This window comes from Vanessa tameamea, chromosome W (genome assembly GCF_037043105.1).
Source record: "Vanessa tameamea isolate UH-Manoa-2023 chromosome W, ilVanTame1 primary haplotype, whole genome shotgun sequence".
Lineage (NCBI taxonomy): Eukaryota > Metazoa > Arthropoda > Insecta > Lepidoptera > Nymphalidae > Vanessa > Vanessa tameamea.
This window is the reverse complement of record NC_087340.1, coordinates 4533177-4550511: the sequence shown is the minus strand read 5'-3', so window position 1 is coordinate 4550511 and position 17335 is coordinate 4533177. Positions and strand designations below refer to the sequence as shown.

The 17335-nt window shown below is 37.3% G+C and overlaps 1 protein-coding gene and 1 long non-coding RNA gene across 2 annotated transcripts in view; both read right to left on the bottom strand.

Moving 5' to 3' along the window:
• The window catches only part of LOC113391527 (gamma-aminobutyric acid receptor subunit beta-like), a 123502-nt gene extending 123015 nt beyond the window's left edge, over positions 1-487 (bottom strand). Inside the window, exon 1 of the mRNA XM_064220221.1 lies at positions 406-487. Coding sequence (XP_064076291.1) covers positions 406-487 — 82 coding nt within the window. The remainder of the gene's footprint in view (positions 1-405) is intronic.
• A 3777-nt stretch (positions 488-4264) lies between these two features.
• The window catches only part of LOC135194607 (uncharacterized), a 441435-nt gene continuing 428364 nt past the window's right edge, over positions 4265-17335 (bottom strand). The window contains exon 2 of the long non-coding RNA XR_010309852.1: positions 4265-4422. This is a non-coding gene — a long non-coding RNA (uncharacterized LOC135194607). The remainder of the gene's footprint in view (positions 4423-17335) is intronic.

The following is a 17335-nucleotide window of genomic DNA, read 5'->3' as shown; positions in this document are numbered from 1 at the left end:
ATCAAACCCGAATATTGCTTTTTGACTACATCTACCAAATAACAATTATAGATCCCAGGTTTTTATGTGAGCATTGCTGGTTGTGTGCCATTAGTTTAATATTATCACTAGATTCATTGTGTGTTACACTATTACGAGTGTAACACACAATTAATCTTATTTAACACTTAATTTAAAAAAAAAATTGAAAGCAGACTTTAAAAAATGCCTACATGTACGTCGTAAAAAAGGCTAAAAGGAAAATATATTAGTTATATAATCACAAAATATAGTATATAAATATAGTACATACATATATTATAATATAATAATAAGTATATAGGTATTATTTTTCAAAAGTGTAGGTTCTCAAAGCTAGATACTCTAATAATCGTTTTAGTTATTAAGCTTATATTTGTTACTAACCTCCATAGTTTGGTCTTACTCTTTTGTCGTAATGGATACTTAAAGAATCCAAAATGGCGGAAATATTGATGTCACCAAACATTTCGCCTCCACCAGCCGCCCTGTGAAAAATATAATAAATATATAAATAAATAATATATTTATTTATATAAAAGTTAAAAATGGAATAACTAAATGGAAACCCATTAGTGCTAGAAAAGCAAAAGTATGTTTATTACTACTTCAAAAAGACTTTTTTTTTCATTTTAATAGGTTATAGGCCTAATAAATACATAAGTCACTATTAATCCCAGAAAATGAGTGGGTTCAAAGTCGCAGGTAGAATTATTTTATAAAGTAAATAAAATAGGCCGACGATTTTTATAAAGCAAAACCGAAAGTTAGTGTTGCCGAATGATTACGGTGCGCTGATTCCGAATTTGAGCACCGTATGAAAATCAAGTCGGATTTCCACTGCGAAAGGATAATCAGTGGGAAATGGTTAGACGGGACGGACTCCCGATATGAAATAGTTTTACATTTCCACCAACAAAGAGTTTTGTCTAATAATTTCTACTGCAAAAGTAAAATGAGAACGAGGAATAAACGGAGCGAGCAGAACGGAACATGAGGAATGGAAAATAAACAGTCATTTGCCACAGAGAGCGAGTTCATTTAGAGTTTTGAACTGGTTGCGTACATATCAATGCGCGATGTTATCGGAATCAAAGGAAGGCATCGATAAGGAAACAGCAGGAAAAAGTACTATTAAGTTTCGACGTTATGAAACAGAAACATTAAAACCTTATAAAAAAACTAAACTCAATTCAAAACTTAGTAATTATGATGTACTAGTCAAAATATTGTTGAAACAACATGATTTCTTGTTTCTTATCCAAGATCTATTATTATCGACGTTTGATTTTTTTTAGTTATAATGGCTATGCTATTGCATATCTGCATACCTACAAGCCCCCTGTTGTTGCAAACTTAATTTTTTATATTTTTTAAATATATTAACTAGCGCTTGACTGTTATCACACCTGATAGAAAGTGATGATACAGCCTAAGGTGAAGCGCACTTCCCTAGAAGATGCCTATTCATTCAAGATTAGAAGGTATGGCCCATATTATACGGAGGTCGGGAGGGTATTCCACACCTTAGCGGTGCGTATTAGATATGAGAATCTCGTTTCTTACGTGTTATAAGTACGTCAACTACGTAAGGGTGTAGATCTTTTCGATGCCCTGCAGTTCCATCGGTTCGGTTGGAACCAAATTAAATAGTTCCTGAGCAAACTTTCCGAAATATATTCCGTAGAATACCGACAGATAGGCAACCTTACGATGGTGTTTTAAGCTCTGGAGTTTTGCATTGACCACTGTCTGGTTGCCAATGAATCTTCTAGCACGACGATCCACAAAATCCAAAGCATCAAGCTGATACTTAGCACAACCGTCTTATATATGGCTATAGTACTCCATGCACGATCTAACTTGGGTTGGATATAAGGCCAGAAGCTGTTCCGGTATGAAGTACGGTTTGACCTTATTGAGGATGCCAAGTTTTTTTTTCAGCAGTTTTAGCTTTGGATTCAATGCATTGTGTAAAGTTGAGTTTGGATGTTAAAGTAACTCCTAAAAGCTCAATACTGTCAATGATGGGTGCAGATACATTTCGGAAAGTCGGAGTCGACGAATGGCTTGCGTCTTGGTAGAATTAAAAGGAGAATGTCCATTCTTGGTATTGGTTTTTCTCGCGCTTGTAAATAAAAATAATACCATAGTTATTTTATTAATTGTGCAACGCGTCTGGCTATCGGATAGTTTGTGTTTCGCCGGATTTTGTATTTGATATAAAAAAATAATAGTAATATTGATATTATGAATATCCGGAACAGTTATAATACGTCACATTAAGTGTTGCAATTAGTTCCAAATTAGAAAGACATAATAATCAATGTATTGTACACAACATTCACAAATTGTAATATGTAAACTCATTGTAAAATATGTTATAATGCTATAACAACATGCTGTCCGGCAAAATCAGCCATTGTGTTATTCATTGTTTGTTTTAATGAATTATTCGAAGTTTACGCTCTCCTCAAGCAAATATATGATATAAAATATTTTTTTGTAAATTACTAACATTCTAATGCGCGTAAATGTATTATCGACAATGTGTTTCCTAATATTTAGTACAGCTCTAAAATAGTGTTGTATTGTTTATTAATTACGCGTTAAGAACATAAGGCGTCCGGACACGAAGCTTGCGCGGTACCATACGGTACGGTCTTCCAAACGGGTCATTGTTAAGCGCTTGCACGGATTCTGCTTCTGCGAATTCCTTGGCGCTGACTATGGCAATCTGTAAGTTCGTAACGGCCTGCCTATACGACGAATAAAGAGCGGCTTCCTCTGCTTCGTCTCACCTACGTCGCCGTCGGCATCTTGTATATTGACGCCTCATTGCGACACACGTCTCACGCTGCTGAGCTAGCTCAGTGGACCACCAGTATACGGCTCGTTTCGACAAGTTAGATTTTGTACGAGGCATAGCTGTATCGCATACGTTGGTCAAGGCTCTGGCAAACCATTGCACCTCTTCATCTATATCCATGGGCTCCTCTGGCAATGACACCCAAACTTGTACGAGGGCTGCTTCAGTCAACGTTTCTTTATTAAGACGCTTACGGGACCAACGTGGACCATTCTTCCTGGAAGGTGGACTTCTTCCTACGGCCTCCGAAACCGCAATGGTGAATTGAATATATCTGTGGTCCGATAAGGTCTCGGTATCAGTCATGACCTTCCAATCGTGAATGCGGCGCTCTAAAGTGACATTTGCGAATATAACATCCACAATTGAGCCACCCTGTTGTCGCACGCATGTGACACTCGAGTCGATCTCGGCCTCTAGGTCCCATGGCGGGCTTCCGGACAACAGGCAGGCTGCTGTGTACGACACCCTACGGTATGTCGAGCCGCCCTGAGCGCCATCACCCGCTGCGGACGTCGCAGCGAGACGACGTTGCGTGCACTCAGAGCGTCCGCCCATATCGGCGCCCCGTAGAGTGCCATCGAACGCACCACGCCGATTTATAGGCGCCTGCAGGCGGTCTAAGCGCCGGAAGTGCTCCTCGAACTTCCACCTGCCATCGAGGACGAGTCCCAGGTACTTCATCGTCGACCCGATGGTGATGGAAGTTCCGCCGACTGTGATGGTCATGCCCTGAGGTGGCGCGTTCCGAGGTCCATGAAAAACAAGGGCCTCAGACTTGTGCAAGGCCACCTCAAGGCCCAGTGCACGGATTCGTTGAACCGCGTGTGCGACTCCGGCTGTAGCTCGATATGCCGCGATGGGAGCTGCCGCGGGCCGACACGAGGGTGTCGTCAGCGTAGCATGCGACGCTAACCCTCCGCAGAGTGGCCCCGCGCAGAACCCAATCGTACCCGATGTTCCACAGCAGCGGCCCCAATACGGAGCCCTGTGGAACACCGCACGCCATCAGTCTCCTCTTCCAACCGTCGCTCGTCGGGTAGGTGACTGCTCTGCCCGCAAAGTAGTCACCGATCAGTCGCTGCAGGTACCACGGCACGTTATGGTACCTCAGCGCTTCTCTGATGACTTCCCAGGACAGGGAGTTGAAGGCGTTGGATATGTCCAACGAGACAGCCAACAAAACCCCACCCCGAGTCACCTCCTCCTCTGCCAGCTTCCTTACCCTGGTGATCGCGTCCAGCGTCGAGCGACTACGACGGAAGTTATATTACTAGTAAGTAAATATTGTAACGTAATTTTGGCGCACGTTACATGTTTACATTCTTTTAAAATAAATTCGACAAAACTATTGAATTCAATTCAATTCTTAGTTTAATGGCTTTTAGTTGTGCCGACAGGGCACAGATTATTTCGCCAATGTCACGTAGCATGGAGAAGACACGAAAGAGATTGATTGGTACGGTTGAGGAAAGAAACTCAATTAAATTTTGAAGATTAGCATAGTTGTAGCAATTTCCTCGTTAATCCTTAACCTAGAACAACAGAAACATTAAGGGTTAATAATAAGGTAAATTAAAAATAATTGTTAGTACTCTAAACTATATATACTAAAATATAACACTCAATTGGACTATTCACAACTTAATTTTATTACATTTAATATATGTATCGAATTTATGATAGACAGTTATTTAAAAAAAATACGCAGAACCGCTGACCTTATTCTGGTCATCGGCTCTGCTATAGTTATAATAATTTTATGTTTATACTGAAAAGCAACTTTAAGATATCGACGGCATAGTCTATGTTAAGTTTGGTTACATATAGATAAAGGGCTACTATATATTTATTTTTATTTTGACCGGCGCAATTTTCAGAATAAAGAGTCAAATTTAAGCCTTCGCCATCGCTATGCCTCGATTCACTGCAGATCCTTTCAAAACAATCCATTAAGCAGGAGCCTATTTCATTAGCACCGCGTTTACCATCCGTTTCAATCCAGAAATAAGAATGTACATCATTATAGGCATCTTTGATTTCTCCGTCAACTTTCTTACTTAAAAGCGTGACGGTAAAATTAAAACAATTTAATTTGGACTTATAATAAAAAGCTGAAGTATTTCCTCTTAGTGATTGTAATACAGCTTGTAGATCAAAGACCAGCACTTAATACTTATCATTTATTTTGCAACGATCGTTGTATTTCTCTTGGCGACTGAGTTTTTTTTTCTCTATAAATGAGATTAATATTTCTCACAAAGTACATCTACAGAGTAGAAGGGGATAAGATAGTCACTACCTACTTCTAAGCTACTTCATTAGCGATTGTCAGTACGGTTTCCTTCGGGGTCGCTCAGCCGGTGACCTTCTTGTTTATTATTCACAGCCAGTTAGGACATAGCGAAAGCCTTCTATCGCGTATGGCACAAAGCACGTCTTTCGAAGCTTCCTTCCTATGGACTTCCCGGGAAATTATGCAACTGGATCACCAACTTTTTGATAAATCGGAGCATCGAGGTTCTACAAGGCTGCATACTTGTTGCAAATCTAATATTTGATTTGCAACAAGTATGCAGCCTTGTAAAACACCAAAATTGAGCTTTAAGTCAGAGTATACATCGTCGACAACAACCTCGATGCTCCGATTTATCAAAAAGTTGGTGATCCAGTTGCATAATTTCCCGGGAAGTCCATAGGAAGGAAGCTTCGAAAGATGTGCTTTGTGCCATACGTTTGGCCGGCTCCGTTGGTAAGGTCTGTGAGTTGGGCCTTCGAATAGCGTCTCATAAGACGGGGCGCGGGGAGCGGTGCGGTAATATTTTCGATGGACCAAGGCATTTCTGCTGAAATTAACAATATCAATTTCATTTGCATAATCAAAACGTGTAAAATAAGTTCCGATGCGACAGTTCGTACAGAACATCTTAACGTTGAGAAACGTAAAAACTTAGAACTATTGTGTAGCCTGTATGCTGTCGTATTTTATTTAGAAGGTGAGCCACTTACGTTTATAAATAAAATAAAGCACTCAATTAAAACCACCGATGAAGTCCCCGGTCACACGAAAAGCTATAGATACCCATATGTTCATAGACAGGAAGTACAGGAACAAATAAGTAAAATGCTCGATCAGAAAATAATAAGGCCCTCTAATTCGGCTTGGAGCTCACCTATTTGGGGTGTGCAAAAAAAGTCGACGCATAGTAAAAGAAATAGCGAATAGTTGTTGATTTTCGCAAATTAAACGAAAAAGCAATAGATGCCAAATATTCAATCCCAAACATCAATGATGTATTAGATAAATTTGGAAAATGCCAGTATTTTACTACTTTAGATTTAGCTAGCGGATTTTATCAGACAGATCCTCAGGATATACATAAAACAACATTTAACGTAGAACATGGACATTATGAATTTCTTCGTATGCCCATGGGGTTAAAAAAATCTCCGGTGGCCTTGCAGCGAGTAATGGATGATGTGCTTAAGTGCATACAAAACTCTATTTCTAACTCTAGTCTATCTGGATAATAGTATTGTCTATATACATCCCTACAAGAGCACATAGTAAATTAACAAAAAGTTTTTCAGAAACTCCGAAAGTGCAACTTTAAAATCCAAATGATTGGTCAAGTAGCTCCTCCCAGCTATTAGTGAATACATACACCTAGCTAAGTGAACTCCGAACCAACGTTTTTTTAACATTGGCTTCGAAACTCCGCCCAACTGCTGGTGCTTCTATCGAAGCGGCTAATGACGAACGTATGCGCCTGACGTGCTTGCGTTGATTGGAAATTGCATCCAACTGAATTGATAACGGCTTTTTGTTTTTATTGTATCCTTTTGTTCTTTTTAAAGACAAAGAATACTTATACTGCTAATATTATACGGCCCTAGTATCATGGATGCATCGTTGAATAAGTCAGCTTCGTATTCAGAAATCGACGTACTTTGCAGAGAAAATAAAACCCCTCCGAACTATGTAGCTTATCGCAATAAAAGGGCAAGAGAAACAGACATAAATGTAGAACTAGACAACTTTAAAGCTGAGATTAAATCTATGATATCGTCTTTATTTTCTGAACAAACCAAAGAATTTCAAAAGATAATTGTCTCACAAAAAGAAATACGACAAACTAATCTTAACATCGAGAACTCAATTGCATTCTTAAGTGCCCAAAATGATGAATTAAAAAAGAAAATTGAAATGTTGGAGGGAAAAAGAAAGGAAGATCGAGAATATATAGTTACATTAGAAGATAGAATTGAATATTTACAAAGAGACATGCGAAAAAGCAACTTAGAAATAAAGAATGTTCCTATACAGTCAAGTGAAACAAAAGAAGACCTCGTTGATAGGGTTGTGTGTTTGGCTAAAGGCATAGGCTGTAATATTGAGAAGACTGACATAAAGGACATTTATAGAGTACAAGGAAAAAGAGAAAAAACGAAGAATAGCACCATAATTGTCGAGACTTCTTCCACAACACTAAAGACAGATATACTGAAAATGTATAAAGCCTACAATATAAAACACAAATCCAAATTGTGCGCAAAACACTTAGGATTCCGTACAGCTGAAGACACACCTATTTACGTATCAGACCAACTGACAGCGAAAGGCGCTCGACTGTTCTTTTTGGCAAGGGATATTGCTAAATCGGAAAATGATCGTTTCTGTTGGACTGCTTACGGTAAAGTTTATTTGCGAAAAAATGAAATCTCTCCTATCATCAACATACATAGTGAAGCTCAAGTGCAACAACTATTTCATAAATGACTATTGGTGATCTTTTATACCTACTTAAAATGTTCCAACGCTAACTATCGCAGAAATATTTTTCTAAAAACTTTATTTATTGTTTTGTTACTGGTAACTATGTTTTTAGCATTTAAGTGTATGTATATCAAACAAAATAAGAAAAACTCATATATTTCCATTAGCATTCTTGTATTAACAAAGACACACATAAACATAATTCTCACACTTAACCTTTACACATATAAACTTACACACTATTACATCATCATATCTTATATGTCGGAGTCAGTCGTCACATCAACGTAATGATAAAAGTACCCAACTTGATTGATTTGTTGTTTACTCGATGATAATTACAATTAGCTAGATTTTTAATGCAAATCTTTTACGACAATTCCTAATTATATCTGGTATGATTTACTAGCTATCTGCGATTGACTTATGACGACTAGTTCCGATTTCGGTAATTGTTAATAGCGTTATGAAACATTATAAACGATTGTTTAATTCGTGTCACCTAGAAATAACTTCAAATTGTCTGTTCTTGATTAACGATAATTCATATTGGAATATTTTGTGACTTTTACCTTGCTAGCAGATTTAATTGCTTTGTATTTACATTTTGGTAAACACGTGGCTGGCGTTTCGCGCCACGGACAGAGTTGTTGGGAGTAGGGGCTAGGGTATAAATACCGTGTTCACTGGCTAGTCTTCAGTCGATTCCGAGGATCGACTCAAGCAAGAGCTCTAGCTCCCGACAAAACTGTCGGTTTACCCCTCAGGCTTGACTGCCTTTGCTACGCTATTTAGTTAGCTGTACTTGACCGCTTGTACGCGGTTACGCTGCCTTTCGGCATATTGGTTTGGCTGTATATAACTGGCTTGTCTGTTTGCTTAGATTGTGTGTAAATTATTTTAAGACTATTATTATTGTAATTAAAAATCTATTGTTATTTAAAACCTTAATTGTTGTTTCTTAAAATGGGAACCCGACCTCCTGACGATCCGTCTAATTCCGCCCACGATCTTACATATATATATGTGAATCTAAATAACAAACGGCAAATGAATTATATATTATTCCGAGAAACATATTGTACAAGTAAAATAATATTCATTAAAATACGAAAACCTCCGAACTGCTTCCTCGATCTTATATTCACGTATAGCCTTTTAATTTTAAAATAATAATGATACCTAAAAGTAAAAGGTGTATCAAACCGTGGATAACGACTGGTATCTTAAGATGTATTAGAAATAGAAATAGAATGCAAAAAAGATTGAGACTAGATCCTACAAATGAAATACTAAAAATTACGTACAAGAGATATCGTAATTTCTGCAATCATTAATTAAGAAATTAAAACGCAAATATGATCGAGAGCAATTGGAAAAAACTTCAAGAAATACTAAAAAATTCTGGCTTAATATAAAAACAATTACTAATTTAAAACACACAAAACCAGACAATACCCAACTATTGAATATAAGATCCTCTCCTTCTGAATCAATTATCTATATTAATGAATATTTTGTTAACCTAGGCACAAACCTAGCTAACAACATTCTTTCGACTGGCACTAAAATAAATCCGACTGTATGTTCTAATAGTAAGACCCAATTAAATTCACTAGTTTTATTAGAAACAGATACAAAAGAAGTGAAAGAGGCTCTTATAAGTCATAAAACAGACAGTGCCCCTGGATGGGATCACATTCCAACTAGTTTCTTGAAACTTGCCAAAACTGAGATTATTCAGATTATCTGTCATTTAACTAATCTTTGCTTTAGGAACGGAGTCTTCCCATCATTACTTAAAAAGTCTATTATAACTCCTGTTTATAAGACCGGTGACAAAGACAATCTCAATAATTATAGACCAATTTCTGTTTTACCTTCAATTTCAAAGCTAATAGAAAAGATTTTAAACAGTAGACTATTAAACTATCTCAATAAATATCAATTACTGTCAGTCTCAATTCGGCTTCAGACATGGAAAATCTACGGAAGATGCTGTAGAAGCTCTGACCTCATATATTGTAAAAAATTTGGATAATGGTATGGAGTCTCTGGCTGTGTTCCTTGATCTGAAAAAAGCTTTCGATACAATATCTGTCCCCATTCTTGTCAAAAAATTAGAAAACCTTGGAGTTAGAGATACCTCTTTGGCTCTCTTTAAGGATTATCTTGGCGAGAGAACCTAAAGAGTGAAAATTGGAAATCTATGTAGTCATGACTCAAAAATCACCTACGGCGTCCCACAAGGTAGTGTCTTAGGGCCTACATTGTTTCTTATCTACACCAATGACCTCTGTAACTTATCTATTAATAATGCTAAAGTTTTTTCTTAGGCAGACACATCTGTTGCACCTCATGCAACTTTTTGTTTCAATATTGTAGTTTTTAGTTTTAAGTTTGGGTGCAATAAAGTATAAATAAATAAATAAATAAATCAATTGTATTCACAGAAAGAAATTGGGAAAAAGTTAAAAATGTAACTGAAAATGGTCTTGTTACAATTGCGCAATGGCTAAGAACGAACCTGCTTTCATTAAATCCAGCTAAAACTAAATATATACCTTTTTCTATTTATAATCGGACTCAGCCAGATAATAGCTTTAGCATAAAAATACATCAATGTAACGAAATTACTTGTAAAAGTTGCGATACCTGTTCCATTGTTAATAGAGTAACCTCAATCAAATACCTCGGTGTCTTACTAGACCAGAGATTGTCTTGGAATGCACAAATAGAAGCAGTAGGATGCAGGTTACGTAAGTTGATTTGGATTTTTAAAATGTTAAGACACGTTGCCTCTAAGGTCCTCATGATTAAAATATATATTGCACTGGCGCAGTCTGTATTGGGGTACTGTATTCCTGTGTGGGGAGGTGCTGTTAAAACAAAATTCATTGAAGTTGAAAGAGCCCAAAGATTATTGTTAAAAGTCATCCACTTCTTGCCCTATCAATTCCCTACGCGTATGTTGTATGCAACAAGTAAGGTATTAACTGTAAGACAATTGTATGTTCAACGGATTATTCTTAGAGGACACAAATCGTTGAAATTCAATGCAGAAGTTTTAAATAAAAGACTAAGCTACAAAGTTACTGACGTGTATGCTGCCAAAACATCTTTTGCTAGTCATCAATATCTAACACAATGTGCTTATCTCTACAATAACATGAATAAAATACTTAACATTTATCCCGTACAATATGATAAGGTTTGAATGGTTAATAACAAAAAGCTACGACGAGATCGAACTACTCGTTCGTAGGAAGTAAACAACATGTCGGAGTCAGTCGTCACATCAACGTAATGATAAAAGTACCCAACTTATTGATTTGTTGTTTACTCGATGATAATTACAATTAGCTAGATTTTTAATGCAAATCTTTTACGACAATTCCTAATTATATCTGGTATGATTTACTAGCTATCTGCGATTGACTTATGACGACTAGTTCCGATTTCGGTAATTGTTAATAGCGTTATGAAACATTATAAACGATTGTTTAATTCGTGTCACCTAGAAATAACTTCAAATTGTCTGTTCTTGATTAACGATAATTCATATTGGAATATTTTGTGACTTTTACCTTGCTAGCAGATTTAATTGCTTTGTATTTACATTTTGGTAAACACGTGGCTGGCGTTTCGCGCCACGGACAGAGTTGTTGGGAGTAGGGGCTAGGGTATAAATACCGTGTTCACTGGCTAGTCTTCAGTCGATTCCGAGGATCGACTCAAGCAAGAGCTCTAGCTCCCGACAAAACTGTCGGTTTACCCCTCAGGCTTGACTGCCTTTGCTACGCTATTTAGTTAGCTGTACTTGCCCGCTTGTACGCGGTTACGCTGTCTTTCGGCATATTGATTTGGCTGTATATCACTGGCTTGTCTGTTTGCTTGTTGTTTTAGATTGTTTAGATTGTGTGTAAATTATTTTAAGACCACTATTATTGTAATTATTGTAAATAAAAATCTATTGTTATTTAAAACCTTAATTGTTGTTTCTTAAAATGGGAACCCGACCTCCTGACGATCCGTCTAATTCCGCCCACTATCTTACAAATATATTATTTATGTATAAAAACACATACACTAATACATACATCAATGATACACACAGAGACACACACACACTCACACTCACACACACTCACACTCACACACACTCACACTCACACACACACACACACACACAAAAAAAATGGATAAGTCAGAACTTTTAAAACATGAAATAGCTTTTCTAGGACATATTATAAGCGCGGACGGAGTAAAACCAAACCCCTACAAAGTAGCTGCAATAGAAAAATACCTCATACCAAAAACAACCGAAAGAAATAAAACAATTTCTAGGCTTAGTTGGATATTATCGAAATTTATTCCAGACTTTGCAAAACTAAAAAAACCGCTTACACAATGTGTATAGGACTGCCTGTAGAAAGACTGACTGAATGTATTGTATGTTTTAATCAATTCTGTAATAACAATAATTTAAGTTATTTTTGAATTGTGTTAATAACATTGATATTAAATAAGAGGGTACTTTGACTTTTCCGTTCAATATTGTGAGTCACGTGATTTGTAGTGAGGCTTATATAAGTGATGGAAGGTCGGTACAGAACACTTTACTTTTTGACGTTTACTTTGCACTTTGATCCTGGACCAGCAAGTTGCTGCTAATATTTAAGGTACGATATAATTTTGTGATATATTATAATTGTTATTGCTTGTTAAATTATTGATGAATATATGAATTGTGTTTTTGCAATTATCAATATACAAAGTTAGTATTATATATGCAAAGTTAGTATAATTGTATTTAACTAACATAACTGTATTTTTGGATATTGAAAAAGAGTAACTATTGAGTTTTGCCGGTTCTTCTCGGTAGAAGATACATTCCGAACCGGTGGTAGCTTACTTTAAATAGTTTGTTAAATGCCGATTCAAAAGATCTTGTAAAAGCCTACTTGAATAAAGTATATTTTGATTTTGATAAAAAATCTAACACGTGCATCTTAACCGATGATTTCGGGTTCAAGCCCAGGCAGGTACCACTGAATTTTCATGTACTTAATTTGTGTTTGTAATTCATCTCGTGCTCGGCGGTGAAGGAAAACATCGTGATGAAACCTGTCCATCTGCAACCCCCTTGGTGTAGCAGATGTCCATGGGCGGTGGTAATCACTTTCCATCAGATGAGCCTCCTGCTCGTTTGCCCCCTATAACATTAAACATTAAAAAAAAAAAACAATTATTTGCTAAGGAAGACAATACTTTAATTAAACAACAAGATATTTTTGTGCTACCTAAATCGCCACAAAAAAAGGGATAAAAAATACCAAGAAGTCGCCCTTGTACTAACATCAGCTGAATAAAAAGCTCAGGTAAATGAAAAAAATAAAATTAAAGAAGATAAAGTAGAACGCGTTAGAAGAGAAAAGAAGAAAGAAAACAAAAGAAATTGGAAAAAGAGTAAAAAGTGGTAAAGAAAAACAAAAAAATTAAAGCTAAAGACAATATCTCCAAAATTTTATTTTCGGAAGATTTCTATCTGGACAATGGCAAATTGGATACTGTACTTGAAAATACTAACAAAGACAACCAGAAAGCAAGTATTAACAAAAATTACAGAACAAGTGAGATATAAAAAATGTTGACTAAGACTGATTCAAATGACTAAAGTGACTTAAGAATTACATAAGTAATCATAAGATCTCAATCGATTAAAGCTGTGATTTAATTAAATGTAATTAGGGAAGTTAAATAAAAAGTCGTAAGGTTCTATTTTTTTGTTTAAGCCTCAGTTGAACACATCGCAATTAAAACAAAGGAATTTAATTAAATCTGATGTTCTAATATCCTATCAAAGAAAAGTTCATGAACAATTTTCTTGTTTCTTCAGTAAGCAAGATGGTCTCTATTTTTGTCTTGACGTGAAAGGTTTATTTATGAAAAGAAGCTTGTTGACGTATTCCCGAACTGCTATACAGGATGACTCGTGAATTACTATCATTATTTAAGGAGAATACTCGGTACATGATTCTCATTAGAATTATGTAAAAAACGATCGATCTTACGTGTATACCTAATCTGCCGTGTGTGAGTGTGACCCGTTATTAGTAATTAGGTATGGCTTATCTACCACTACCAATGGTGCTGTGCCTACGTATTATCTTTTATTAATGTAAGCAAAAATCACTGTCCATAATGGCACCTAGAAACAAGTCGATATTCGATATGCTACATTGTCAATTAATACATTATTATATGTTCTGTCGCCAGTCGCCATTCTAACTTCGCACTGTAATACCGTCGTAACAATTAAATGTTGTAAATTATATTACAATACATATATCTATACTCAATTGCCTTTCATTACATCATCCACAAGACACCAAAGGCAAATTGGTGACCCCGACGTGATTCAGTCAGTTTATACGAGATTATAAGTGATTATAAAATGACCAGTGAAAATAGAACACCATCAGCCAGCACAGCATCCGTGTTAGCAACAGTCAAAGTATCATCAAGAATCCCTCAGTTTTGGTGCGATCAAGCTCGCTTATGGTTTGTGCAATGTGAAGCCATATTAACACCTCAAAAACTAAGCGACGAAGCGAAGTTCAACTTAGTCGTCACGAAGCTGGGAAAAGACGTAATACAACAAGTCAGCGACATTCTACTTCAGCAACCCCAAACGAAGAAATATGACACCCTAAAATCGAGATTATTAGCAGTGTACGAAGAATCAGAAAATCGTCAACTCCAAAAACTTTTGAGTGAAATCGACCTTGGCGATGAGAAACCATCTCAACTTTTGAGACGCATGCGAGATTTAGCCAGGGGGAAAATTCCCGACGAAACGCTGAGTATCATGTGGCAAGGTCATTTGCCAGCCGCAGTACGCTCCGTCCTTGCCGTCACTGATGTAAAAGATTTGAAAAATTTGGCTACTATTGCAGACAAAATTATGGAAAATACAAGGCCTATTCAAATAGCGGAGGTCAGTAGTAAACCGTCGACGTCAGCTGATAACCTTTCCGTGTTGCAAGCACAAGTGGCTCAATTATCTTTACAAGTGATGGAATTGCAGAACATTCAAAGATTTCAACACAAAAAACGAAATTATAATATTCATAATCGCTACCGATCAAAATCCCGTGGCCGTAATATGATACGACGTAAGTCACGGAGCGCCAATGATCTTTGCTACTATCATGCGCGATTTCGCCATAGAGCTAACAAATGGACAGAGCCGTGCGCATGGAATAAACAAAATACCCAGAACAAGGAAAACTAAATAAGGTGCAGTCAGTCGCGGATGTCTGCACCCTTTTACCATGCCACCGCCTTTGCGTGACCGACTTAAACAGTGGTCTACGTTTTTTGGTGGACACGGGAGCCAACGTTTCTGTTTTGCCAACCGTTAAAAAACCCTACAGACACAGTGATAGTGACAGTTATAGACTTTATGCCGCGAATGGGAGTGAAATACGAACATATGGAACTAAGCGCTTAGAGTTAAATTTAAAATTAAGAAGACCTCATGCTTGGAATTTTATACTCGCCGACGTAAAACAGCCCATCCTTGGTGCCGATTTTTTAAATCACCACAAACTCTTAGTGGATGTAAATGGTCGAAAACTTATCGATTCTGTTACGAGTCTAAACGTTATTGGGTCTATGGTAAATTGCAAACAAGACACTATCAAAACAATACAGGTCACCAACCCGTACTACGATTTATTGTCGGCTTATCCCGATATAACAAAACCTATGTGTTACAAAAATGTGCCAAAACATAACGTTATGCACCACATCGAGACTACTGGACCCCCTGTCTTCGCCCGCGCTCGACCTCTTTCCGCCGACAAATATATGAGAGTTAAGAAAGAGTTTGAATTCATGCAAGAAATAGGCATATCGACCTTCGAAGAGTTGTTGGGCGAGTCCACTTCACGTTGTTGCTAAAAAGAACGGTGAAATACGACCCTGCGGCGATTATCGCAGTCTTAATGCCATCACCAAGCCAGATAGGTACCCGATTCCGCGTATTCATGACTTTACATACCCACTGGCTGGAAAGAAGATATTTTCCCGAATTGATTTACATCGTGCATACCACTTTATTCCGATGGCGCCGGACGACATTGAAAAAACAGCAATAATAACTCCATTTGGCCTGTTCGAATTTCCACGAATGACTTTTGGCTTAAGGAACGCAGCCCAAACTTTTCAGCGCTTTATGAACCATGTTGTTTTTGAAGGTCTGGATTTTGTATTTAATTACATTGATGATAGCATTATTTTTTCAAACTCGGAATCGGAACATCGAATGCACTTAGAGACCGTTTTCAAACGTCTTAATCAATACGGCGTTACAATCAACTTAGCTAAGTGCGATTTTGGAAAAGCGAAAGTAGACTTTTTGGGATACCACGTATCTGAAGAAGGCATACGACCTTTGAGTAATAGAGAAGGTCATTACAGACTATCCCAAGCCAAAAACAGTATCACAATTGCGCCGCTTTATGGGAATGATTAACTTTTACAGAAGTCATTTACCTAAAGCCGCTAAATACCATGCAATTTTGAATGCATATTTACATAATACAAAACGTAACGATAGAACCCCAATCACATGGAGCAAAGACGCTGAAGAGGCATTTGAATTGTGTAAAAATAATTTAAAAGAGGCCGTTTTGCTGTCGCACCCTATTTCCGGAGCACCTTTAGCTATTATGACTGACGCATCCAACACGTGCGCAGGCGCTGTTCTTCAACAAAAAATTGGCCAAAAATGGAAACCGCTATCCTTCTTTTCCTGCAAATTTAGCGAAGCTCAGCAACGTTATAGTGCTTACGACCGGGAGCTACTATCTATATACATGGCTGTAAAACATTTTAAGTACATGATTGAAGGTCAACAAGTGACCGTATTTACGGATCATAAGCCGCTCGTGTACGCCTTACACAAAAAAGCTACGAGTGGCACCGATACACCTAGACGCCTACGACACCTGGATTTCATAAGTCAGTTTTGTAAATCAATAGAGTACATTCAAGGCTCGCAAAATATCGTGGCGGATACCTTATCAAGAATCGAACAGATAGACATGCCTTCGCCAATCGACTATACAGAAATATCCAAGGCTCAACAAAACGACGAAGAATTAAAATACTTGCTGAAATCAAAAAATTTAAATTTTAAAGCCATCGTATATCCAAATTGCAATGACCCGATATATTGCGAAATATCAAAAGAGTGCGCGCGCCCTTACCTACCGCATGACTATAGTATTACAGCCTTTAAAGCGATTCACGGAATTAGTCACAGTGGCACGCGCGCCACTAGAAAAATGATAACAAATAGATATTTTTGGAAATCTATGAATTCGGACATTAACGAGTGGACAAGAGCCTGCGTTAATTGCCAAAAATCGAAAATTCAACGCCATACAATATCTCCACTCAGCTCTTTTCCATCTTGTAGCCGTTTTGAACATCTACACATGGACATTATCGGTCCATTAACGTATTGTCAAGGATATAGATACATACTGACTATGATAGACAGAGCGACTGGGTGGCCTGAGGTAAAATGTTTAAAGGACATCACCGCAGAAAGCGTCGCACGCGCATTATATACTCAATGGATTACGAGATTCGGTTGT